Source organism: Indicator indicator, chromosome 2, assembly GCF_027791375.1.
Source record: "Indicator indicator isolate 239-I01 chromosome 2, UM_Iind_1.1, whole genome shotgun sequence".
NCBI lineage: Eukaryota > Metazoa > Chordata > Aves > Piciformes > Indicatoridae > Indicator > Indicator indicator.
Genome location: NC_072011.1, coordinates 22,481,236 through 22,508,073, shown reverse-complemented (window position 1 = coordinate 22,508,073; position 26,838 = coordinate 22,481,236). Strand labels below are relative to the sequence as shown.

The window sequence follows — 26,838 nt, the reverse complement described above, 5'->3', positions numbered from 1 at the left end:
AGAATATTTAGGAGGAGAGAATATGCTACTATGAAAACAAATAGGACATTAAAAAATTTTATTAATTTTTTTTTGGTTGGAAGTGTTACCACACCAATAAAACCATTACACAAATAACAAAGAAGCAGTCAAAATTAGCTGATACAGTATTGCAGTGGAAGCTACAAGTTCTGCACTTGCTTAGGTGTGATGGTTACATCACAGTGTTACATTAGGATGTAAGCAGAATAGGGACTTAGTATTACAAAGTTTGAGGAAGGTCACAGAAAGCTTTTTGTTTCCATTTGATGCCCACCTACAAGAAGGTCCAGAAAGAAGATCTGGGAAACTACATACCTGTCAGTCTGAGCTTGGCTGTGGAGGAGCTCACAGATGATCAGGCCCAGTCAGCATGGCTTCATAAAGGGCAGGTCCTTCTTGATGAAACTGATCTCCTTCTATGACAAGGTGACCTACTTAGTAGATGAGGGGAAGGCTGTGGATGTTATTTTCCAGGACTTTAGTAAAGCATTTCACACCGTCTCCCACAGCATCCTTCTAGAGAAACTGGCTGATCATGGCTTGAATGGGTGGATGCTTTGCTCAGTTAAAAACTGGATGAATGGCTGGGCCCTCTGGAGATAGTCAAGACCCACCCAGATGAGTTCTTGTGTGACCTGGCATAGGTGATCCTGCTTTGGCAGGTGGGGTGGTCTAGATGATCTCTCAAGGTCCCTTCCAGCCCCTGACATTCTGTGATTCTGTGAAAGAGTGTTGGTGAATGGAATTAAATCTAGTTGGTGGCCAGTCACAAGTGGTGTTCCCCAGGGCTCAATACTGGGGCCAGTTCTCTTTAGTATTTTTATCAGAGCTGGAAGAGGTGATTGAGTGCACCCTCAGTGAGTTCACAGACAACACTAAGTTGGAAGGCAGTATTGATCTGCTTGATGGTAGGAAGGGTCTGCAGAGGAACCTGGACAGGCTGGATTGATGGACTGAAGCTGATGGCATGAGATTCAACAAGGCCAAGTGCTGGCTCCTACACTTCAGTCAAAACAACCCTATGCAATGCTACAGGCTGGGGGAAGAGTGGCTGGAAATCTGCCCAGAGGAGAAAGACCTGGAGGTGCTGACTGACAACCAGCTGAACATGAGCCAGCAGTGTGCTCAAGCAGGACCAAGGAAGGGATCAGGGCCCTATACTCAGTACTGGTGAGGCCACGTCTTGAGTACTGTGTTCAGGTTTCGGCCCCTCACTACATGAAAGACTGGAGTCTGGTGCTGGACAAGGTGCTGGAGCTTGTCCTGTCTCTCTTGTGGCCCAAGCATCTATTCACCTCCTGATTACTGCAAAGGCATAAAAAACTTTTCAAAAAAATTAGAACTAACAATAAAATAAATATAGCCCAGAATGAGGTTAACAGGAAGTCTGTAAACGGGGATTAAGTAAGCTCAGTTACCATGTAGAGATGGCAGTCCAAGCCCAGCACCATTTATATTTGCCAAAGACTGGCAATGTCACTGTTTGGTGTGACTTTGTCATGGCTGTTCTCCCTTTCTCTTCCAGACAAAAGCATTTCTCTATTACTCCATTGTACAGACCATTATCTAATAGGTTTTAATAAAACCTTAATATCCATTTTTCTGTGTTTTCCTATATATATTTAAGGTTGCAACAGACATAGACACAGTATTTGTATTTCTGCAAACACACCTTTCAAGCATAGGTAGAATTTTCCTATATATGGGCTATGTGTATATTACAAGCTCAAGTTCACATAACACAGTTACATTTGCAGTGAAAAGACAACAGTATATTGTGTTGCCCTTGTAAGAAATAATAATAGTAATGTATAATCTCAGATGTTTGTTCATGCATGCTCTCACACAACTGAAGGAAAATATTTTCACTGGGTAAAAACTAAGCATGTGTTTGTAGACCATAAACTCATCTAGAAGTTTCATGTAGTTTTTATTCAATCCTCTTGTGTGTGTCCTTTGCCATCCAGTGTTTTTATTTGGCCACAGAAGTATTTTTGCAACAGACCGCAAGACTTTTGTTCTTCCCTTGATCTCTACTGTTCCTGTGTTACTATCACTAAAAACAGAATTTTTGGACATTTCCCTAGAAAACTGCTGTTAAAAGAAAGCGTCAGTCACATACACTGCTCCAGGAAGTACAATCTGTCTGTTACAACAATACTGCTTTCCAACAGAGGTTTCTTTTTGCAGAGGAAGTGTTCTGTCAATCCTCCACCTGATCAGAGAAGCACGTGGAGACAGATAACATGGCATGTAAATATACATAGTCACAGCACCCAAGCAGCTGTGCTTCCTCACCTGGATACAGAGAAATCTTCCATGTGCTGTACTTCCTCTGCTTTTCCACCTTTCACATCACCCCCTCAGCTATGAGCCTCACTTTTAATGCAGCTACAAGAAAGAGTAAACTAAACACATCCCTCTGCTTCACCTTTCCTGGCCTGACAAACTGGCTGAACCTGCTGCTGTCCTTTCCTCACTGCAGGCTGACAAGAACAAACATGAAGAGTTCGTCATTCACTTCAGAAAAGAAAAAGCTCAGAAGAACTGGAAGGTTCTCTGGAAGGGAGACTTAATTAAAAAAGAAAAAAAAAAAAAAAGGAAAATTGAAAAGCCTAAACTGAAGCCAGATGAAGAAGATAATTCAAGGGAAAAGAAATAAAAAGAGAAACCAAAGAAACAATCAAAAGACAAAAAAAGGAAGATATTAAGTATTACAGCTGTTACAATGAAAACAGAAGAAAGATGAGACAAAATGGTGTAGTAGAGGAAGTGGAGAAGAAGCTGACAAGGGAAAGATTGAAAGAATCAGCTTTGAAGGAAGAAAGATATAAAAAGACACTAAGGATCAGAATAAAAGGAAGCTCGTTATCACCATACAAGCAAAGCTATTTCACCAGTTCTTTGGTATTCATCATCTAATGATCATTAGACTTAAGTTTCTGAAACACTTGCAATTAGCAGGCAGTTCCTTGAACTCAGCTGCTGCCAGAAGCCAGTGTTCTGACCTGGATAAACAGATAATTTAGCAAAAGATCCCAGTGGATGGGCAGGCTAATACTAGCAAACTGCAACATATAAAAGACAAAGTGACACCAAAACTTAGCTCATCCTATAAAGATTATCTACACAGCACTAGGGGAATGACAAATATAATTTATTCTATAAACTCATACATGGTTGATTACAGTGCACCACAGAGACACAGAACAGTAATAACAGGACTGAAAATAACTTAATTTTGCCAGGTTATTCCACATGGATACCAGCAAACTTGAACAAAACAAATAATAACAAAATTAAGACAAATTACTAGTTAAACCATCATCCACATATGTTTGGAATGCTGTAATGTAATTAGAACTGATCAGATTATTAATTACAGAAAAATATTGTTCACATTTTGCCCCTGTATCTGTCAGTGACTCTCCTGTTTAACAGACCATGACTTTTATAGGCTTCCCTGGTTTTGATCTTAGTTCTAATTGTTCAAAATAAGTATGTGAGCAAAAAATCAAGATACAGACTTCTTTTGTACTGTTGCTACCAAATTTCAAGTATACTGAAGTACTCATATTCGTTTACTAACAATAGTACAGCTGCTGGTTTAGTTGTCTGGTGTGATCTATGTTCCATACAAAATAAGGAGAAGAAAGTAATAAATGAATTTTGATGACATATAAGACAAAGAGGGTAGTAGGAAGGCCTAACAAATGGAAAGAAATAGCTAAAATTTCCACCCCATCTATGCAAGGAAAAACAATTTATATAATGTTACAAGAAGCCTGCAATTAGAACAAGCAAGTATTTACTATCTGCCCCTTAATGGCAGAGTGTGCCCGGTAACCAATCAACATAACTGTCCTGTAAGACAGGAGATACTACAATCACCATCTGACAGGTAAAGAATGGAGACACAAAGACTACATCCAAGCCTGAGGAACTAGGCTTTTGCCCTAGCCACATATTTATGTGAGCATGTGACAATTCACCCCATCCCAAGTGGAAGAAGGTCAGGTGCATGAGGTTTAAAAAAGCGAAGTGTCAGGTCCTGCACTTCAGTCACAACAACCCCATGCAATGATACAAGCTTGGGGGAGAGTGGCTGAAAAGCTGCCTGGCAGAAAAGGACCTGGAGGTGCTGGTTGGCAGCCAGCTGAATATGAGCCAGTAGTGTGTTCACATGGCCAAAAAGGCCAACAGCGTCATGGCCTCTATCAGAAACAGTGTGCCCAGCAGAAACAGAGAAGTGATTTTTCCTTTGTACTGTTGAGGCTGCACCTTGAACACTGTGTTCAGTTTTGGACCCCTCACTACCAGAAAGACACTGAGGTGCTGGAGTGTGTCCAGAGAAGGGCAATGGAGCTGGTGAGGAGTCTGGAGAACAAGTTCTATGAGGAGAAGCTGAGGGAATTGGGATTTTTTAGCCTGGAGGAGGTTGAGGGGAGACCTTGTTTCTCTCTACAACTACCTAAAAGGAGGTTGTGGGAGGTAGGGGGGGCAGTCTCTTCTCCCTAGTATCAAGTGATATAATGAGAGCAAATGTCCTCAAATTGTACCAGGGAAGGTTTAGATTGGACATTAGGAAAAAAAATTCTTTACTGAAATGTTGATCAGGCATTGGAATAGGTTGCCTGGGGAAGACAGTGGAGTCACTGTGCCTGGAGGTGTTTAAAAGACATGTAGACATTGGGACATGGTTTAATAACCATGGCGTTGTTAGGTCAATGGCTGGACTCAGTGATCTTAGAGTTTTTTTCCAGCTGCAATTATTCTGTGATTCTAAAGAGAGACAATTGGGCATTTACGTGGGGAGAGATCTTCAGTGCATGCCAGCCAAGCCTTCAATATGTATGCATGCAGATAGACTATCAATGTAGATATGCCTAAGGAGGTTTACCAGAACCCATAGTGGTTAAAGTACATGTTCCTGAAACAAGGTATCTCACAGTCATCTTCAATCTCCCAACTAAGGACAATGTTTCTTCTTTATCTCATCTCTTGACTTGTGCCACACTGTCACACTCCATTAAAAAAAAAAAAAAAAAAACAAACAAATTTTTGGGTAACAGTTTTCCCTTATATTCTGATGTTACTACTTCTGCTGGAAACTAAATACTCATTGGAGTAATTGTACCAAAGTTAATATAGGATGACAATAAACATAATCTAAAAGAGCTAAATATGATAATCTAAAATAGTTAATAAGTATAGCATGCTTCAAGACAACTGAGAAAGTCTGGATCGGTTTTCTCAAGCCACTAATTAAAAGCATAGGAAGGGAATTACTATATATAATAAAATATTATAAAATGAGGAACAACTGATGATTGCCACATCAGTTCACAGATGTTTTAGCTGCTACTTTGTTTCCAATTGGAGGCATCACTTCACTCCTAATTAAGTCTTAAGACTCCTAACTTTTGTGTAGGCATGCTCTCTAGACAGTCACACATTTCCCTTTCAACTTGTCCTAGTTGCTCTCCTGCACAAAACATCTGTTAAGGAATTTACATAATAGTTAAACGTTACAACACAGCCTCTCATTGCAAAGACTGATGCCTGAGGTTGAGTGTTTCATTTGGAGAGACTGTTAGCAAAGATTTTTTTTCCCCCCGACACTTACAATCTGCACACAAGGTACTACATGGCCCTAGGGTCAAGAAACTTACGTTGGGTTCTATGAATGTGTCTGTTCATTTACTGCTTCATGGGATGTATTTATTCTTTTATGGCCAAAGAGAGATAAAAAACATATTACTGGATTAATTTAGAAATAGCAGGGAAGCAAATGTAGTTGTAGGTGTTTGACGGGAATCCTGCATACGAGGAGGTGATTTCATCCTCTGTTACCTGAGCCTTTTACATTTGATAGCCTGTGCTACGTCCCTGCTGTTGCCTCTGCTCTCGGCCTGTTTGCACAGGTTTTGCTCCGCACCGCCGGGCCCCGTGCGCGGTCTCAGGCCGTGCGCAGGGTGTGAGAGTACGGGGAAGGAGCCAAGGTGCGAGAAGGCTGAATTCACTAGGCCCCAGGCTGGTTCCAGGTGGGCGAGCCAGCAAGCCTGGCAATGGAGAGGTGACTGTAGGTGCGTGTGGGTTCCTGGCGACACCCTGACCAAGTCCTCCGTCCCACAGTGGGGAGACAGCCTGAGTGTTTTCAGAGAAGGGGCGCTCCCGAGACTTAACCGAGAGAAAACTTTTTGGCCATTACCAGTACAAAGAGGTGGCACATGCTGCCTTCAGAGAACTACACGTCCCTCGGCTAGAGCACCTCTTGCCGCTATGGCAGGCAACCTACCCCGCCCTCCACGGGGGCAGGCCTGCCCGGAAGAGCGGGGCGGACCGCTGGTCTTCCGCCACTGCTGGCTGCCTCACGGACGGCCCATCCCGACCAGACGAAGAACCAAGAAAGCTGCGAGAGGATTCCAGTACCCCCATTCCACCATCCTCCACCCCCCTAATCCGCCGATATCCCGAGCCGCTGGACGAAGGACGGGGACAGGTTCGGGGCCAGGTCCCTCCCCCTGCCCCTCCCCGCTGCCCTTCCCTGGGCTTTCATAAGGCCGCGGAGTTTCCGCGTCCTGTGACTACAGTCAGGTGGTTGGGGGGTTCGCACTTCTCCTTCTGTTGCGCTGCATCTTCCTCAGCTCGCCTCCCCACCCGCCAGGGCCGGCCCAGCGGGGAGCCTGCGGGGGAAAGTTGGCTACTGGGAAAGTTCAGAGGCGGGAGAGCTTCGGCTCCGGCAGTCCGACCTTTCCGCGGCGTCCCCGCCGGGTCCCGCAGCGCTCCGCTCCGCGGGAAGGCCGAGGATGGCCGGCGGGGAAGGAGCGGGCACCGGCGTGGCGGAGTGCCGGGAGCATCTTTTCAAGGTGCTGGTGATCGGGGAGCTAGGCGTGGGTAAAACCAGTATTATCAAGCGGTACGTGCACCAGCTCTTTTCCCAGCACTACCGGGCCACCATCGGGGTGGATTTTGCGCTCAAAGTTATAAACTGGGACAAGAAGACCCTAGTGCGGCTGCAGCTCTGGGATATAGCAGGTAAGGGCCGAGAGCGAGTGTCGAGGGGGAAGATGCCCGTGAACTACTGTTTGGGGTTCTGGGGCCCGGCCTCTGCGGAGAAAAGTGTGTTTTGAAGTCATTCTTCTTTCCCCTATTACCTGCAACCCCTCTTGGCTGCGTTTGAGGCGTAAGTAGATGGGGAGGTCTCGATGTGGAAGTGAAGGTTTGGCTGTGTGCTCCTGTTAGCTGATGTTTTGGGGCTCTCAGCTTGGACCAGGGTTTTACAGCAGTCCTTAAAAAGCTACTTTGCTCTTTTTGCTGTCTCAAGGGCTTCCAGAGGTTTCCAGCTCGTACTGCTGCTCCCAGCGCTTGTGGCCTGAGTAATGACTACTGCTTAGATTAATTTATAGATAGTGGCTCTGTAAGACTTCTAGAGGAAATAATGCTTTCTCTGAATGGGTTATGTTTAGTAAGAACACTTCACAGGGTGAAGGTCAGTCAAATAGGTAACTTTGTTCTCAAAGCAAGTATGCTTAAACTCTGTATATTTTGAAGTCACCTATTTAATTTAAAAGTAACTCTCATCACTGCAATGTGAAGTGAAAGAATAACTAGTGTTGTATTTAGTTCTATGTTCAAATCATGGGTCTGTGTATCAAAAAGGTACTTCGAGTGCATGGAAGCAGTAAAGCTCTCTTCACCTGTCCAAACTGTACGTTATTGCTTTCCTGGGAATAAATCAAACTGTTTCTTTAACACTTCTGTTTTAAAGACTCTGAGTATATGTCGTGGTTAACTTAGCTTATGCTGTGGTGTTAAATGCCACAGAAAAAAAACTGTTTTACTATGGTCTTGTAATAAATCTGTCCCTTCAAGCTGGTAATGCATTTCTGGTTTTGTGTGCAGCCCAGATGTTAACCTGCAGTTCTCTTCATCCTTCTCCACCACATTCAGAATATCTCCTTGGATGTGCAACAGTAAAATTTATTGCAAATGTTGCTGTTTAAACCAGAAGATACTAGGGTACCAACTGGTAGTTACTGTTTCCATGAACTCTGAGCTTTATCAGGTGGAAGTTTCAGAAAAGAGGAAGCATAACATGTGGCTGCAGTGATCCTGTGACAGACCAGCTGTACATCAGCTTCTGGCCTTTCTGTTCTAAAGGTTCTCTTGAAACACTTCAAATACAATTCCTCAAACTAAAAAGCCTGATTCTTACTGCCATATGCTGAAACACACCATAGATCTTTCTACTGCTAGCCTGCAAGGCAAATTTTTCTAATCACTGTTTTGGAAAGTAAGTAAAACATTGGCGAGCTCTCTCTTCTGATGTGTTTCTTTTATGGATCAGTTTTAACTTTCTGTAAATCAATTAGCAGTATCGGTACAAACCACTACAGTGCCTTGGTTATATTTTAGCAACCCTGAGATTCCAAAAATTGAAGGGTGGAGACTAGCAGGTTTCTGGGGTTTGGCAGGCCACCACACTTGTCTTTCATTTCTTCACAGCCCTTGATTTCTGAGACTGGGGTAGACTGTGCGTTGTCAAAGGAATGTTTCAACATGCTAGGCAGAGTCTTAGTAGTAACTTGTAACAAAAGTTATGAGAAGTCCTATCAATACACCTGTACATTAAGATCTAGAAGGTGGTATCTTTCACTTTTGATTATTTTTGTCCTTGGACAATAATCCAATGTCCAGTATCTTGGACACTGCTATGTGAAGACTGAGTTAAGAGCTGCTGATAAATCCCTGGAGGCTTGTGCTAATATTGCTGTTAGACTGAAGAATTATTTTTTTCTGTAATTGAAATATCTTTTTCCTATTTCACAATGTGGTTTACTTTTTTATTAAATTCCCAACTAGTCTTCCTGTAGCAAAAATGAAAAAGAATAAAACTGTTTTGCAATTTGTACTTCTGATTCTTATGCTGAATTTGGTAGTTCAGGCTATTCCATTTCCAAGGGGCTGGGAATCCTTTCCCAATAAAACAAACAAACCCCAAACGAAGAACCACACAAACCCCAAAAATCAAATAACAACGAACCAAAAAATGCCAAACAAATTAAAACCTGAAACCCCTTCTGAAAACCAAGGCCAAGAAGAGAAGTAATCCTAATGATTTTTCACTGAGCTGTACTTAGCCAGTGTGAGGGTAATGGTTTATGGCACTTGACATCTTAGTTAAGCAATAATCATTAAAAGGGATTTTAGCATCCATAAAAGCTGTTTCATGATCTTAAAACTGCCAAAGTCCTTGGTCTGCAGCTGTCTTATGTCTATAGTAGTGTGTATTTTTAAATACCTGAGGATGTTAACATATTTCTGTAGAAATTACTGGTTAGAGAACCGTGGCTTCTGTATAGCCAGAGAGTATATTCCCTGAAATGCTTTATTGAAGTGTGCAACAAAGTATCTGAGCATGTGATAGTCATTCCATTTAACTCATCAGCCCAACTGTCTTCTGGCTTTCAACATCTTGTGCAGATAATTTTGTCTGCTGGTGTGTGCAAACAGCTTTAGATCTCTTTAAGAGATCTAAATCTCATGTCAAGCAATGTTACATGTGACTTCCCTGCAAGCAATGTGGTGCTGGCATTCTGAATTGATTTTGATGCATTTAAAAAGGCTTCTGAATTAAAGTCTAACCCTTAAGCATAGAAAGATGTTATTTTTTGCTAGATCAAAGCTTGTACTTTACAGCTCATCATGAAAAAGCTTTCTTCAAAGAGCTGGATGCTGCAATGTAAGGTTCTGTGCCTAAATCAACGATAAGAAGTAACCATGTAGTTCAGCCATGAGCTGAAGATTATAATTCAGATACTGTGCTTGTGGTGTGATTGTAACCAAAATAATGAATGTTGTGCTGTGTATCACAATGCAGCAGGCTCCTGAGAGATTTCTATTTCTTGTGTTAGCTGAAATTTTTTTAGTGTTTAGATGATTTTATGAAATGGATCATGACAATGTTACCCTGCCCATGCTCTTTTTTTTTTTTCCTGGTGAAAATAGCCTCCTTGTGAGGCTCAAAGTAACACACATTTCTGCAGCAGAATCAGAGCAGGGGAGGTATGAAAATAGTGAAGGGGGAAGAAGGGCATTGTTGTCTATTCCAGAAATATGTAGACATTTTAGTTTTTAGACACTAATTGTAACCTCTTGTATAATAGAGTTGAAAAAGTTTGGGAGTAAGACTGATCAATTGCTGTCAAATTTTTGTGGTTACAGCATGAAGTATTCTGAAAGAAGCTGAACAAATCGCATGCCCATACAGGAGCAAAACTTTGAAACTTTATCTGCCCTTAGGCATTACTCTTGGGGTGTTACTTTTTTAATCATGATTTGTGGACTTACGATATATATCTCTCTCTGGAAAAATTCTGAAAGTGTTGGAACCAGGTTAATATGTTGATCAAACAACATAAATAATTGGGTGAAATAAATATGAGATAGGATTGAGTCACTGAGGTTAAGAGATACAAAGCAAAGGAGTCCTAATGACAGGGAAGTGGTTTTAAAACTTTTTCAAGGCTGGAGAGTCCTACTTGATAAGCATTCAGTAAGTATACTGCAATGACCTACAACGTAGTGTAGGAGGTGAATATGGCATGCTGATGAATCATGGAAGGAACACTTTAGGTATTTTGCATATCATAACTTTTCTTCTGACCCAGTAAGACCAGCAAACTGAGTAGTGTTAGCTGCTGCTCTGTGGTCACACTATCACTGGTACCCACATCAGCTTGTAAACGTGCAACTCACTGGAGGGCTGGGGTGGTAAAAGTCATAGATGACCTCTTGAGTTTGGCTTCTCCTGAGGAGTGTCACTAACAACAAAAGGTAGACAAATCTATTTTTAAAGCTTTGAGCAATTCTGCATTAACTTTGGTGTAATAGCACCCTTTTTCTAAGACTTCATTAGAATTTCTTCTCAAAGTTTATTAAACTGAAGTAATGTAAACTGAAGTAATGCTTTAACTGAAAGTGTGGAAATGAAATTGGCCACGGAAAAGAGAAATGGTTGTACTTCAGTGTTCTAAACATGCTCTACATAAGCTTTCAGGATTTGAATGAAAAGACCTGTAGCATGTAGAACTGCTACTAAGCTTGTGTCTGTCTCCTTTAAGAGAACTGATCTTTGACTTGTTAAAAGTATCTTCCAACTCCCAAGAAGATGGAGGAAATTAGAGGCAGTAATTTGCTAAAACACTAAGTTGAGGAAGAGCTGGAATAATCAGTCTTCTCTATAAATACAAATGGGTCTTAGATATGGAACTTGTTGTTAAACATTTATGAAGTTAGCTTGCTCTATCTATAGGAAACGGGAAAATAAGTGCAGGAAACCATTGATGTGGGGAAGGAGGAGGGTATTCTAAAACTTCACAGTAGGAAAGGAAAACTGAAGTGAGCACTTGCAAAGTAAGATAGTGAAGACAAAATGCAGGCCTTCTTGCTTATATAAGCAGGAGTGATGCTGTACCTGACAACATTTTCTGACCTGATAGAATAACGTCTATCTCCTCTGGAAAGGCAGAGTGCTTGGTAGCTTGAGAGCGTGCAACTTCTGTGTAGCATGGCTGTCTACTGTTGTGTATTTTGGTGGTTGAGTTTCAAAGGCATTCAGGCTGTTCCAGTTTGTGAGATAGTGTTACTTCCATGTGAGAAATCTTAGTTTCAAGCAGCTGCGTATTTCAGGTTTTCTCAGCCTGCATTTGTGATGCTGACATATCAGATGACTGCCAAGTTGCTTCTATCATCAGGTTGTTGACTTGTTTCTTGCATTATGGACTGACCTGTTACAGAAAAAAAAAAAGTCCAAAGTGGGCCTTAATACCAGTACCAATGCATCCCTGAAAGTCTATAGGGTGCAACCAGAAAACTTCCTCCATTTCTCTGCAAATAAAATTCTGTGCCATAGAAGCATTTACTTCAATTACTTTGCAGAGGAGTGTCTCCTAAGTATTGAGAGTTTGGAGGTTGTAGTCTCTAGTTAGTTAAGGTATTCTTGTAACAACTTGGCTTTACCCACAATGCATTTTGAAGATCAATATAGGGATTAAAATGGCAATTCCTGCAAAGAAACCATGGGGAAAAAATTGCTTAGCTGTGTGCCTAGTACAAGTGAGCATAAGGTGGAAGCAAGATAATCCAGGCATAATCTGTTCCAAACTGGTTTGGTTTTGGTTTTGTTTGTGGTCTTTTTTTTTTGTTTTTTCTCTTGTTGTTATAAAGATACCTATTGAGTGAAAAATGCACGTATAAATATGGATACAGAGCTTGGAGCTCAGAGCTTTTTCAGAAACCAGTAAGTTATCTGAGACTGTTTCCTGATTTACATGGCGATGGAGGTTCCAGCAACAGCTGCCTTCATGTGCAGATGGAAGCAGCTTTTGCTCACAACTTGAGGCAGGTCGCTCCAGTCTGTGTTGGAGAATCTTTTAGGTGATTAAGTCTCCAGGCAGATGAAAAAGACTGTGACTGATTGGTGAATGCTTCTTGCTCACACATATTTAAGCATCAATTTCATGCAAGAAGAGTTAATTAAGGGTGATGTTGGCTGGAAATGTGTGAGACAGCAGATAAAGTTTGAGGAGGGGAAAGTAGGCGGCTTGCTCATGTTGAAAAGTTTTGAATAGTGGCTTAGCAGCAGTAGAGGCAAGAAATGGAACTGAAAGTGTTTCCTTCTAGAAACCACCCCTCTGTGGGAAATCTTGTGTGGGTGTCATTTCTTGTGACTTCTTGAACAGCTGAGTTAGAGTTAGTTATGAGCTTTCAGCTGAGACTGCCTTGCTGTGCTTGGAGCTCTACAGCTAAGTATCCAAACAGCTGCTGAACATGTTAAACTTGTTTTTCTAATGCGTCTCTAGCCTTCAAACATTTCTGAATACAGACTCTGGGTGTCAGCATGCTTGGGTTTTTTATTGTTTTTATTTAAATAAATAATTTTTTCTTCTGATTAAGTAATTTTTGTGAAATGCTATGAAACAAGGTATGGTTACTGGTCTTGCTGATGCATCAATTTCCTTGTCTTACCAGTGGGGTACTCAATCATTCATATTAGGTTCTTGTGCTTAGAATTATAGTGTGTAGGAACATGAAATACTGTATATATTGTGTTGAACTAAACTTCTCTTGAAGCCTGTGTGCTTATGGAATTCCTTAAGTACAAGGTAAATGTTACTGTCTTGAAGTTGGTGTTGTAAAGGAGTTTATTACAGTAATTTTGATTATGCAGGAGAGTACTGTTTGGTTAATTTTCAGTTAAATGGTAGAATTGAGACAGATGGGGTTTTAAGTGTTTTGGAAATAAACTTAGAGTTTCTCCGTAGGCTTTTCTAGGTGTCATGCAAGAAAGGAGATTAAAGATGTGATCTTAGAAGACCACCTGATCTAGCAGAGACTTGAAAGAAAGTTTGCTCTATTGATCTTGCAGGCACTTTCAATTTCTGTTAAGAATAGAAATGTGCATAGTGCTTGAGCTTCATATTCCTGTGGAAAAGATCGAGCTTCAGCCTTATTTTCAAGTAGATCATATGTAGTCGTTGCTCAAAAGTTTATGCTTTCTACAAGGTTGCAATAAATAATGCTTCCGTAGCACTCCAATAGAGAGCATAAAGATTGGATATGTATCATCCCTCAAATGTGCAGGGGGGAAGCTGCCTTAAAGGGAAAGAATACCTAAGTTTTTTGTGTGCAATACTTCAGACAGGAGGAAAAAATAGTATATATATTATACAACATAACTAATTTTTGCATTAGGTTATAAAACAAACTAGAAATCTTTGCAGAAGTTGATCATAAGTTTTCTTGAGAAAAGTGTTGGCTAAACTCTCACCCTTCATGTAATGCTGACTCAATTAGTCAGAAATTAATCTGATTTGACAAGTCAAGTGCATTACCCTTCAGAGAAAAATTGGTGCAGGCAATATTAAATACACTCTTTTAATGTAGAGAGCTTATATGAATTTAAATTGACATTTCTCAATTCTTGTTGCAGCTTCACAGTCTTGGTGTCTTATTTACATCTCCACTTTACCTCTTATCAATTTGGCTTTCCTTATATTCAGATTAGGACAGGGTGTAACTGAAGTGGATGTACACAAGTACAATCTGAGTTGGCAACTACTCTAATGGGGTTTTTCTCAACTGATTATTTTCTTTCCTGCATTTCCTAAGACAGGTAGTCTTAGCTGCTTGGTTTAAAAAAAGGTTCCAGCATGCTGTATAAAATAAGATTCTTACCTTCAGTAGTGGGCAGGGCTGCTGGGATTCAATCTCACAGCTGATGGAAATACTTTTCCTTGAACTCCACTGGTAACAGTTGCCCTCCTTTTGCAGTCTTTTAAACTGTTCCCTTCAAATATTTGCTTGAGAACTTCTGAAGTGTGCTTTGTATGTCATGTCAGAAGGAAGTAATTTGCAATAAGGGATTTTTTTTCTTTATATTTTTGTATGAAAGCATAAGAAACAACTCTTGTGAAGTTCTTGTGAATGTTAAAGCTAACATGACCAGGGGCAGGCAGTGACTGCAAAGCACAGTTTGCATCTTGAGCTACCTGAGATAGAACATGAGATGTTCAAAGTTTGCTTCTGGCTAAGGAGACAAAGGCAGATGGAGTGGTGAGGTTATGCTTTGAAAAGTGATGGCATTTTAGGGGCTTATAGAGCTTGTTTAGAATAAATATCTTAACCCTGTCTAGAGGAATCTTAAGTCTGTCTAGAGAAAGTGTAGCAAGCTTTTAGTAGTACCAGCTTCTGATTAGCAGCAAATGAAAACTGATATTCCTTTTTGTATGTATTTTAGCAGCTTTTCAAATCATAGATTAAAAGGCAGTCTGAGTGTTGCTGCAAACGTCTTATGGGAACTTGTTTTTCAAATGCTCCCAGGCTAGAGTACAGGGTAGAGGGAAGTGGCAGCTATTTGATACAAAATTCCAATCACACATTATGTGCTATGACACTTTGACCATATTAGAGATTAACATTTTTTCAGTCTTGTGATAAATTTGTTCCTGAGACAAACTGACTTTAGAACTGTTTTCCTGCGTGCCCTGTGAAATGCTGTAGTGCCATGCAGCATCACAGGTAAGCACACAATACAGCTCTGGCTGAATGAGAGCTCCCCAAAGGAGATGGATTACACGGTGTCAGGCACGAAATATCTTAACTCTGGCAGATTACTTGATTGGGTAAGTATAGTTAAAACGAGGTAGGAGGTACCAATTCATGCTGTTGCTGGCACTTACTAGACTAGTGTCGACTTTTTCTGAATACTAATGCAAGGAGAATTTTTCCATGCATGCTGCATTTGGCTACTAGTTAGAAACATTTACCTTGGTTGAACTCAGTTTTTCTGGGGATGGAAATACAGTGCTTAGTCAAGGACTTTCTCTCTTGTTAATTTGCTGTTTAGCAAAGATGAAAGCAAAACAGGTGAAACTTCTTTATACAAACATTACAGTCCTACTTTACATCCCTTGATCCTGGACAAAGCCTGTTGAACTGTAAGAGCAGAGTGCTGCCTCTAAACTTCTTAATGACAAGAAAATAAGCTGTTAAAGTTAGTTTGGACAATCTTAAATGATTAGTTCTAGGCTGCAGGCAGTAATGGAAAGTTTATCAGTCATGCTATAAAATTTCCTGTGAGAGCTGTACAATTTTTTGAGGAAGATTTTCTGTCTTTGATAAATAGATGGGAAAAGCACACTCTTAGGATGATAGATGGGGTCAGCCTTCCCGATGGAGATTAGATGTCAAAAGTTCTGAGTGCTTAAACTTCATTGCTTTTGTTGTTTTACTGGCAATGAAAAGGACTGTCCTGCTTTAGAATAAAGTATAATGATAGCAAACAGTGAATGGAAAGACAAGTCACTGATTTGGAAAGTGGCAGGTAGCTAACAAATTATTAGCTTAGAAACAGTCTGCGGTGTGCAATGACACTTTACAGTGAACTACTTCCTATCATGGATCTGGATGTGCTAGAATGTGTCCAGAGAAGGGCCACAAGGATGATCAGAGGGCTGGAGCACCTCTCCTATGAGGACAGACTGAGAGAGTTGGGGCTGTTCAGTCTGGAGAAAAGGTGGCCCTGAGGAAACTTTATTGTGGCCTTTTCCCCCTTAAGGGGGCCTACAAGAAAGCTGGTGAGGGACTTTTTAGGGTGTCAGGTAATGATAAGACCAGGGGAGATGGGAAAATAAAAAAAAGAAATTGATAGATTCAGATTGGATGTTAGGAAGAATTTCTTCACTGTGAGGGTGATGAGACACTGGAACAGGTTGCCCAGGGAGGTGGTTGGGGCCCCATCCCTAGAGGTTTTTAAGGCCAGGCTGGATGTGGCTCTGAGCAACCTGATGTAGTGTGAGGTGTCCCTGCCCATGGCAGGGGGGTTGGAACTAGATGATCCTTGTGGTCCTTTCCAACCCTAACAATTCTATGATTTCAGAATTAAGCAGTGACTTCTAAGAACATATGAAAACTTTGTATTATGATCTAAATCAACATATTGCTGCACCTGAACTGATACTCTTCAGTGACTTTTCTATGATTACAGAGCTTGTCATACATACTGTGTATATAGGATATTGTGAACGGTAGGGCTCTGACACTGTCTCATTGAACAGAACTGCTTCAGCTACCCTCTGAAACTTTCTAATGCAGACATAACCAGAGGACTGAAGTTCTATCTCATGGTAAAGTGGGAATCGGTTCTACAGGGATTAACTGTCTGGTTACGTTCTTCTGAAGGTTATTGCTGGGGAGAGATCCATCCAGTAGTCACTAAGTTTTTTCATACCAGCCTTTGTAAGAAAGGACACTAGCAATTCACTTAGTCGTGTGAGGCTCCTTTTGTCTACTAGAAACTGTGAAACTACTTCCAGTGCTGTCTAATACAGAAAGATAAAATGTTGTTGTAAGTCTTACTTAGACCTCACGGTGTTTGTCACCAGAACTGCAAATACCAAATATTACTTCCATAATGGTGGAAATATAAAGTCAGTAGATGTGTGTTTTTTAACTCTTACAGGTTTCTAGTACTGGCCAGAGCTGCTGGTGTAGTTCAACATCTCTGGTTTAAACAAATGGCAGCTTTGCACTAATAGCTTAAATGGGTAAGAGTGAGAAGTAGAGAACCACCTAGAACAGATAATCTCAGAGCCTGTCTGCTCTCAAATCTATGGCTGCTACTCATGTGACAAAGCAGGTAGACACATTTGAACATGTCCTGTAATAATGATAGTGCTTTGGTTAACCTACTTCTAGCCGAATAAAAGATTCAAACTAATTGGTTAAGACAGTTCTGGGACAAGCTGTGTTGGTCTGAGGAGAGAGGGGAACGTAGTCAGCAGTGGTAGCTTGATAGTAACATTGATATATCTGGCTGAAATAGAGCCTTGGTCAGCTCACACCTGACCCTAATACTACTGTAATGTGCATTAGATGTCTGGAGAAATGGGAGATGCATTCTCAGAGCAGTTCTAGATATTTGCTGTATTGTGCCAAACATCCAAAATGTAGTCTGTTCTTGCCTGTGGATCCTGAAGGACAAAGGTGAATTTTGAAAGTAGCAGTGGTTCTAGCTTAGTGAGAGGAGTGAGCTTCATATGCAACCATTTTGGATGGTGTGCTAGCCTAAATCTACCATACTGAATGAGATGAACTTTACTGAGAGTTGGAATTGTAAAGTAGAAGGTGCCACTCCTTGACATTAATGTGTAAAAACCTGACCTTAGAAATCCAGGAAGTTGGAGAAAAATCTGTTGTAAAGCAGCACGACTGGAGCCCTGAAGAGAGTTCTTACTAAGTTAGGCCTTCCCTTAGCAAAAACAAGAATGGAAAAAAGGGGGTTCCCCTGCTGTTGTTTTGGGGTTTTTTTTCCTCTGTTTTTTTTTCTTTTATTCAACTTGAAACAGCTAACTTGTAGAGATTGGCTTTGAAGCCAAAATCATAGCAGTGTGCTTACACTGTGTGGCTAGTAAGGTAAGAGTAGTTGGTAGGTCCTCAGCCATGGTATTGACAGTCAAATTTGAGTTGGTCTGACTGTCACTAATGAACCTTCTTGAATTTTGGCACATAGTCATGGCAAATAGTTGATCTAAGAACCATTCTTACAATGGAATGAGAACATTAAGTGTTCCCAAATGGAAACTGATTTATTACAAGCATTCATTATAGCTTAATAAATGTCCTGTGATGCCTTGAGTTCACTGCATTATATAGTCCCTGTTGATGGACAAGCAGAATGACTGAAACACTAGCAGCATGCTATTTCTGTGCATTTTGAACTCAATTTGATTCACTAGGTGTCTTGATCGTTCTCTACACTACAGTAGTATTGGCAGATAGTTGGAGTTTTTTTGACGTGGTTTTATCAATGTAACTTTTCCAGTGTGGTGTATTTCTTCTTTTCATTGAACTTAAACTGCCTTTTAAAGTAACTGCATTCTGAAGGACAATGCTGGTGAAAGATGTTTGACTTTATTCAGAATAAACTGGGAACTTCTTGCTATTTATCAGACCCTTGACAACTGCGTTATTTGGTCCAGGAAAAAGCTGCAAAACTTCATTGCAGTGGTCCTCCAGTTAGCAGTAAAAAGCTGTGGAATAAAACTTCAGCTAGTTGTGCAGTCTAGATTGTATAATCTTTAGTTTAAGATTTGTTTGATGTGGAACTACCAAACTTGTTAAAATTTTTGAGATTTTGCCACTCATTAAGCTGGTCGTCCTGTCAAACATGACTTGAACTAACATGAATTTAATGAAAGAAACTATTTTTTTCCCCTATCATTCTTGCCAGGCTTTTATAACCTTTGGTAATCTACCTATTCTATATTAATAACACAGTTTTTGCAGGATGTCAGAACTGCTAGGCTCATTAGAAAGAGCTTTGAAGAACTTTGTCCTGTTGTTATCAGTCCCCTTGATGAGATACTCCCTGTCCCACACCGGCAATAACCAGGCTAGCTCAGTCTGGAAGGAAATGAAAGCTGTATTTAGAGGCAAATCTACAATCTATGATGAAATGCAATAAATATGTACAAATACACACTATTCACAACATTTACAAATAGGTACAATCAACAGAAAAAGCACAACCAAACTCCCTTTGCTTCCCCCAAGGGGCCTCCCCCCAGACCTCCCTGGCAGAAGGCAGAGAATCAAGAAGCAGAGGGGCTGTTAGACTTAGCTTGTCAAGGTTAGTGTGTTATTTTCAGCCAGAAAAGAAGAAGCAGGCAGACAGAAGCTGAGCAAGCTGAGACTGGGTGAGCTTTGTTTTGAGTAGTGTCCTTAAACATTTCTACCTCTCTAATGGAAGTGTTTAGAATAATCATTATTTTGCTTTCTTAACACCCAATAGTGATTTATTTACATCTTTCACTTTCTCTGCTCGAACTTTGTGAAGAAAAATTAAAAAGACAGTCTTAAAACCATCACATGTGGTTTCAGGTAGGACCAAGCTTAGATTACAAGCTAAGGGAACTCCTGCTATACTGTTGGTATTGACAGAGGTAAACCAAAGGTGTAGCTGGCAAAGCATCTTCCAGATAGGCTCTTTTACTTTCTCTGAGTAAGTTCTTACTAGTTCCCATAAACCATATATTAAGACTTTCAAGTATGGTAAGTAGTCTGGGAGAAGGAATCATGACAAACTGTCATGCATATCCAGCAGTCATTTTCGTGTTTAATTTGTTTTTTCTAGCTTCAATTCCAATCATGTTGGAGCTAAGAGCAGAAATGATGATAGGAGTGTAGGGTATTTCCTGCAAATCTAAAGCTGGGGCTGCCACAATGCTGTCATACTATTATAATAAAACAGGACTCTCATTCTTTACACATACTTCATGGCAAGGTTTACTATCTGAATCTTACAATTAAAACTTTGTTTGCAGTGAAGTAAAAGACAAAGATAACGTTGCTCATGTCAGACCTGGCTATAATTTATTTATTTTAATGCAGGTTTTAGCTTACAAATTACTCCTGTTCCATTGTATAAACTGGGAAGCAAAAATACTTCCCGAACTCTGGATATACAGTTTTAAACTAAATTTATTTCCTGTGGTGCTGTAGGGAACTGTATTAGTTCCTGATCATGCATTATGCAAGTATTTCACTTAAATGTTGTTGCAATTACTGGAAAATATGGTGACAATATGTGCTGAGTCATTTAGATGTGGGAACTTAGTGGTTAGAGTATGAAGAACTTTGCATTGCATGCAGCTACTTCCCTGCTCCCAAACAAAACCTCTGATCCCCATAACTACCCTGTAGCTTAGCTCCTCATTTACACCTAAAGCATAGAAAGTATATCTTTCTGGTACCATCATGTTTATGTCAAGGCACTTATCAGAATAATTAATCTTATGATGTTCTTTTCATACTGCTGTAGTAAGCAAGTAGTTATTTTCCTGTCTTCTTTGTATGGCTATGCACACTGGAGATCTTAAATCTAGTTTCATCTGATCACTTCTAGGTTTGTTTTCTTGCCCCCTCTGAGGTGTGATCCAATTTCTACACTGCTCAATGCTGTTCTTGCATGTGGTGAAATGACTACAGCAAAAATTCTGCTGGATGTAGGAAAGGGAATGACAAATCCTTGACTGAAGTGACCATGGCAAAATTTGAGTAATTTAAATTTTTATAACATAAATGGAGCATGATATTCAGACTCCAGACTTTGAAGCAGTAGTCTCTTCTACAGGTTGGTTTATTTTCCATATTGAGGGGTTTTTGCAAGTAGAAGAGCACTTGCAAAAACTTTGCCTGAAAGTCCTATTAAATTTTTCAAAAAGCTGTCTAGAATGTTTTGCATCCCATACAAGAAGCTTAGCATGTGCATTGTCAGTAACAACAGGATTGTAAAGAAGGTCTACTCAATTTATACTGAATTCTTTTCCCATCTTATACCATATGCGTTTTACCACAACAGAACTCTTACCTCTTAGGTGTTACTGCTTCTGTCTTCTTTCCATAGAATAAAAAGAATATATACATCCTCGTTAAGCCTCAACAGTAGAGCAGTCATAAATGAGTATGTGGGTCAGGTTAGTGTATGCAAGTTCTACAGGTGAAAGCTGTTCTGTGGAATAAAGTGCTTTGGAGTTTGAACTTTCATAGAAAAGGACAGCACTCCTACTGGAGTGTATTTGAGCTTTTGAAAGGCATCAATCTCTAATATTACAGTGGTGTTGAGTTTGTTTTTAGGCATTAGGTGTTTCAAATCCTGCTGATGTAAAGCTTAAATCTAATAAGATAGAAGTTTGGTGTTTTGTTTTGTTTTCAGATTGGCACCAGTCTTTTTCACAGTGGTGCCCAGTGACAGGATAAGAAGTAACCAGCAGGTTCAAACTTGAACATAGACAGTTCCATTTAAACATGAGGGGGAACTTCATTACTTTGTGGTGAAGGTTGCCCAGGGAGATATTGGAGTTGTCAGAGATGCAGTCATCAAAACCCACCTGGATGTCATCCGGTGCAGCCTGCTGTAGGTGAACCTGCTCTGGCAGGGCAGCTGGACTAGATGATCTCCAGAGGTCCTTTCCAGCTCCTGTCATTCTGTGATATGCACAGTTGTCTTTCACCCCAGATTTAAATTACAGAAAAATATTTTTCCAAATCTAAAACTCAAAAGTACTAAAGTTGTTATTTCTATCAATAAAACAAGCTGTAAATAATACTTTGATCATTGTTCTGGGCAGCTGAAGGCCATGCTGTATAAGTGACAGGGCAGAAGATTTTTTGATGATTTGGGTTTTTTTTGTAGCTGTACTGGTAGTATTTGTAGGGATTACTTCACAAAGAACACTACTCACAAATAAGTTAAAAAATATAACTTCAGAGTGGTAGCTAAGATTGTGAACTGCTTTTAGCACTTAATTTGTGATGTACGATATACATAATTGCTATTACAATGAGCTTAAATAGCCTAGAAGAGGTAATGTTATATGGACTAGATAACTGGATTTGAATGCCAAACTCACAAGTACTAACCTGGTACAGAAGTTCATTTATACTGATTAAAGTTCCTGCTTCTTTTTAAATATGCTCTCTCACGGTTCTCTGTTTCAGGACAGGAGCGCTTTGGAAACATGACCAGAGTATACTATAAGGAGGCAGTTGGTGCTTTTGTGGTCTTCGATGTCACAAGAGGCTCCACTTTTGAGGCTGTTTCAAAATGGAAGCATGATTTGGACAGTAAAGTATTACTTCCCAATGGCAGCCCCATCCCTGCTGTTCTTCTTGCAAACAAGTGTGACCAGAAGAAGGATGGTAGCCATAACCCCTCTCAAATGGACCAGTTCTGCAGAGAAGGTGGCTTTGTTGGATGGTTTGAAACATCTGCCAGGGTGAGCATAAATAAGAAAAGTGAGCTCTTCTAAGTATTGGCATTAATAATGGATGAATATAGTTGTGTGAGAGAGAAAATTATCAAGTTTAGGAAATGACAGTCAAGTTCTTAGTGTTCAGTGAAAGCTGGACATAGTATGCAGGCTAGCTCACTCCTGAGGAAGACTTGTAGCACAGTTGGTTTAAATCAGAACTGCATTTTAAACTCAAGAGAACCTTAAAATGAGTTGTAAATCTTGATTAACTGAATTGGATAAGATTTTTTTTTTGTCTTGCATGCATCAGGATCAAAGTCATTCTTTACATGTGAATACTACTTTATATTAGTCAAACTATCTAAAAGATACATGTAGTCTTTAAGTACAGGTTTTTAAATTGCAGCTTCTGTCTTCACTGTTGCATGTAGAAAGTGATAAGACTCTAGAAGTGAACAAGCTATTTGCTCACTTGTTACTACCAACATGTCACTAAAGCACTTTTCTGTTTGATCAGGCAGTGTCAAGGCTGAACTGGAGAACAACTTGTGTATATTAACAAGCTAAAACAGAATGCTGCTTTACTCATATAACTTGAGTGACTTCATATGTTGCACAGGTTTAGTCTTTAAACTGTCAAGACATAGATAAGCTTGTGGTAGCTAAGTTGGAAGTGAAATGGAACTGTTCCTTAAAACAAAAGGTTCCTCCAGATAAAGACAGTGTTGATGGCACATCAAATTACTCATCTGGCTGGCAACTCCTTTATATGGTAAGCTAAACCTCAGGGTCTGTCTTTTCCTTTGGCTTACCTGCTACCTTTAACTGATAAACTGGTGCAAAATGATGCTTAAACAACTCTTAAAGAAAAAAAAAATTCGTCAGAGGAACATAAAAAAAACCAAGTAACAAACCTTGTCCTAATCAATTTAAAATAAGGAAGAAATGTAAATGGTGGCAGGAATTAGTTAAATGGTCTAATAATTTGTTTGCATTTCAACAAATAATTCCCAAACCCACCTAACTGTAACTAAAAACTCATATTTTAAGGTTCTCAAAAAGAATACCAAGATTCTGCTTCGGGTTATGGCTTCCCTCCAGCTTCACCTGCCCATAACACTGCTTTCTATAAACTTCAACATGGGTTAAAAATAAATGCAAGTAACATTGGAACAAAACCTAATTTGGAAGTGTAGTGACAGCTTGTATTTTAGTTGGACTTTAAAACACAACAATGTGAAAGAAGGTTCTTGGTGCAGAGAAGAGCCCAGATAATATTGGTCCTAGTACAGTTATGAATTGACTAATTTGGGACTCTGAAAAGGTGTAGTTAAAATAGCTTAGCAAAAATTCAGGATAGCTTTCTTCTTTAAGAGTACCAAATGGATTTAAGTCCTGCCCACTCTAAATATCCTGATAATTTTTGCCTTTCTGGTGGAACTGATACTTTAATCTTCAGTCTAATTATCAGTAATATTAGTCTTGATCCCTGTAGATTAAAGAGAATATTACAGGAAGAAGAACTGCAGAGAGTATAAATATTGATAAAAATGTCTTACAAACTTCCTTAGACTAAAATTAGAAGAATCTTCCTTGCCTCGGGGCAGGAAAAAGGTGTCTCTCTACCAACTACCAAAAGTAGTTTGTGCCCTGCATCCACGAGTTTGTGAAACGTGATTGTGGTGGGTCAAATGTTCTCATGATCATGATGAGCTGTACTTGTGTAGAGTTTAGACCTACAAATACAGAGACTGAAGAGTGTACTGGGGTGATATTTCCTCTGGAAACAAAGATGAGCAATTCTAATTGTGGCAGCCCTGTGGTGAGCTAATGGGTGGCCCAGCCAAGTCACAGCTGTGGCCAGAGGCCCTAGAGATGTATTTCAGCAGAATATCCTGCATACACACCTTCTTTAGAATGTATGTAAGAGTACTTAAGTGCTTTTCAAAGCATACACAAGAAAATACAGAATGCCTAGTTCAGGCACTCTGTTTTAACTGGAGTTTTGAGGCTGGTAGAAAAGGTCCTTTTACATAAATAAGTGCATCCAAACTGCAGCAGAAGCAGAAAAAGGCCTCAAAGTAGATCTCTGCTACAAACAGTACAATCAACTTTTCCTGATGCAAAAATTCACTCTGGCGTTTTGAGTCTTCCAAATGCAGGTGACATTTATCCTCTGCCTACTAGATTAGAGTATCCTGTTTGAAATATACTTGGCTAACTGTCCCAAACTGTTTGGTAAGGTTTCTCAAAAAGCAAGTGTATGTGGAATGACCTGATGCATCTAAGATACTTATGTCGTGTTGATGAGACTGTAGATGAGTTTTTGTTTGTCCAGCTTCTAATAGGAATGTGTGACTACTAAAAAAACAAATCACTGACTTCTTTTATTTCAATATTTTTAGGACAACATCAACATAGATGAAGCAGCTCGATTCTTGGTGGAAAACATACTTGCCAACTACAAAACTTTTCCTAATGAAGAGAATGATGTGGGAAAACCAAAACTAGGTCTTGACCCATTGAAAGCAGAGAGTAAATCACAGTGCTGCTAATGCTGTCACCGTTGAGTAAATGTAATGGGATGAGTGGCAAGACTGTTCCTTAAACTGCTGCTAATGGTTCTGCATTGTGACAATCCATATGGGATGTCTGTGGTATTATCTGAGTAGGTGATTCTTGTGGGTGTTTACATATTCTTGTTTAGCATGAAACTGAGCATCTTATGAGTTATCACTACTTCTGTGAGTGGCTACTAAATCTTCTTACTTGAGAACATAAGGTAGTGTTTACACTCCTGAACAGGAACAGTGTTCAGTGTCTAGTTTGCTTTTAGGACATATGCTACATTCCAAATACGATTTGCTCATCATGGTTTTAGCTGAACAGACACTTGCACCTTTAAACTCTTCCTTTGTCACCTGTGATGTCACACTTTGGTCTGCTCACCTACACACTTTCCCCTATTTATTATCCCCCACCATGAGGATCTGTCTTGTTGCTAGTTCTCATGGATCAAGACATTGCATAAATCCTGAAAGGTCCAATGATGGATGGGAGATATCTTTCTTAGTGTGTGCTCATTTGGACTGAGTTAAGAACAAGTGGGTAAATGGTTGTACTTAACAGAGGAGGGACAGGGTTATAGAGATACTGATAAAAATGCATCTCCAACATTCATGTTTAAGGCAGAACATTTTTGGTTAATACTGTGCATATGAAATACGTTAATGAATGCAGTTGTACTGATGGCACATAGTTATGGTAACCTTGCTCACACATTCAATAACTTTTTCATGCACTAACACTGAAAACTTTACCAAGAGTGCAAAAAATAAGTGTCTTGCTGTTTTGTAGTAATGAACTTGCTTTTTCCTTCTGTTGTAAGAGCCCTCTGAATCCTATGAAGGAGAGAGGTCTTGAAGGAAGCCTTCTTGCAAGCCTATCAACCCCAGCACCAGCACTTCCACATACCCCTCCTCCCCCAACCTCTGTCTCTATCTTTTTTCAGTTTTAGAGCAGTGCTGTACTCTTCTGACTGCTAGTAACTGGTGAACTAGCTTACCAATTTGTAACTCTATATACTGAGATGCTTATGTTTCCTTGTTGTAACTCATATGTATTTTTGGCAGCAAATGGTGATCAAAATGATTAGAGAGCTTTCATGGTTCTTGAATACATCCTGAACTCTGGCTCTGCTTGACTGAAAGACTTTGAAGCTCATCATTATTTTAAGGGTTTCTTCTCTCCTGGTACCTCATTGCTGCTGACTTCAGAAGTCATGTCTTCCTTGGTCTGATGGTATGAAGTATGTGCTGGATTGGATAAACTTTAATCTGTATTGAGGTTTCCTAGACTGTCTTTTGGTTTTGTTTTTTTTTCTAAAGAGTAACATACTTTTTAAGAGACAAATAAATATATTTCGGCATCTTTTGTATGTTGTTGGTGTATGATTTTAAGAAAATTAATCTTTAAATCACATGCCCCACCCTATTCACAAATGCTTTCCATGGGCATTTGAGAACAATTTTGTCTTCTGGTAGCTGCTATGTTAAAGGCTTGGCATAAGCTAAGGTTGGGTTTAACTATCTTAGGATCGTAATACAATTCAGATGAAAGGGTTCTTAGGAAGTCTTCTAAGCCAACATCCTTCTCCAGGCAAGGTCGTACCAGGATGTTCAGGCTTTTGGCCCTGGGAAAGTTGTTTCAATGCCCTGTCATTAAACCAAGGACTTTGATCTGGAATGACATGTGGACAGACCCAGTTTTCCTTCAGACTACTGAGTGAACAAAAAGTGTCAAATATGTGTTTTACATGTACAGGGTATATAGTAAAGAGAATTCATCTTGATCAGATAAGCAGAGGCCCTATCCTATTTTAGTTCACTGTTTCTTGCAATCTGAAATAAGTCAGTCTTAAATGAGAAGGCACCTCACTTCCTAATTGTTATATTTAAAAGGCAGTTTTGAGGTTAGAAACCTGAGTAAATATCTGAAT

General features: G+C 39.9%; 1 protein-coding gene across 1 annotated transcript; it reads left to right on the top strand.

Moving 5' to 3' along the window:
* Positions 1 to 6,830: 6,830 nt before the first annotated feature.
* RAB32 (RAB32, member RAS oncogene family) lies at positions 6,831 to 24,895 on the top strand. Its single transcript, XM_054398604.1, has 3 exons — positions 6,831 to 7,059; positions 22,087 to 22,364; positions 24,746 to 24,895. Exons 1-3 carry the CDS (start codon positions 6,831 to 6,833, stop codon positions 24,893 to 24,895), a joined length of 657 nt encoding a protein of 218 aa, XP_054254579.1.
* Positions 24,896 to 26,838: the final 1,943 nt, after the last annotated feature.

Bases quoted from the DNA above. Each gene is read 5' to 3' on its own strand.
- RAB32 (XM_054398604.1), top strand. From the start codon at position 6,831: ATGGCCGGCGGGGAAGGAGCGGGCACCGGCGTGGCGGAGTGCCGGGAG. The intron at 7,060-22,086 runs GTAAGGGCCGAG...TCTCTGTTTCAG, and splicing joins GCAGCTCTGGGATATAGCAG to GACAGGAGCGCTTTGGAAAC. The intron at 22,365-24,745 runs GTGAGCATAAAT...CAATATTTTTAG, and splicing joins GGTTTGAAACATCTGCCAGG to GACAACATCAACATAGATGA.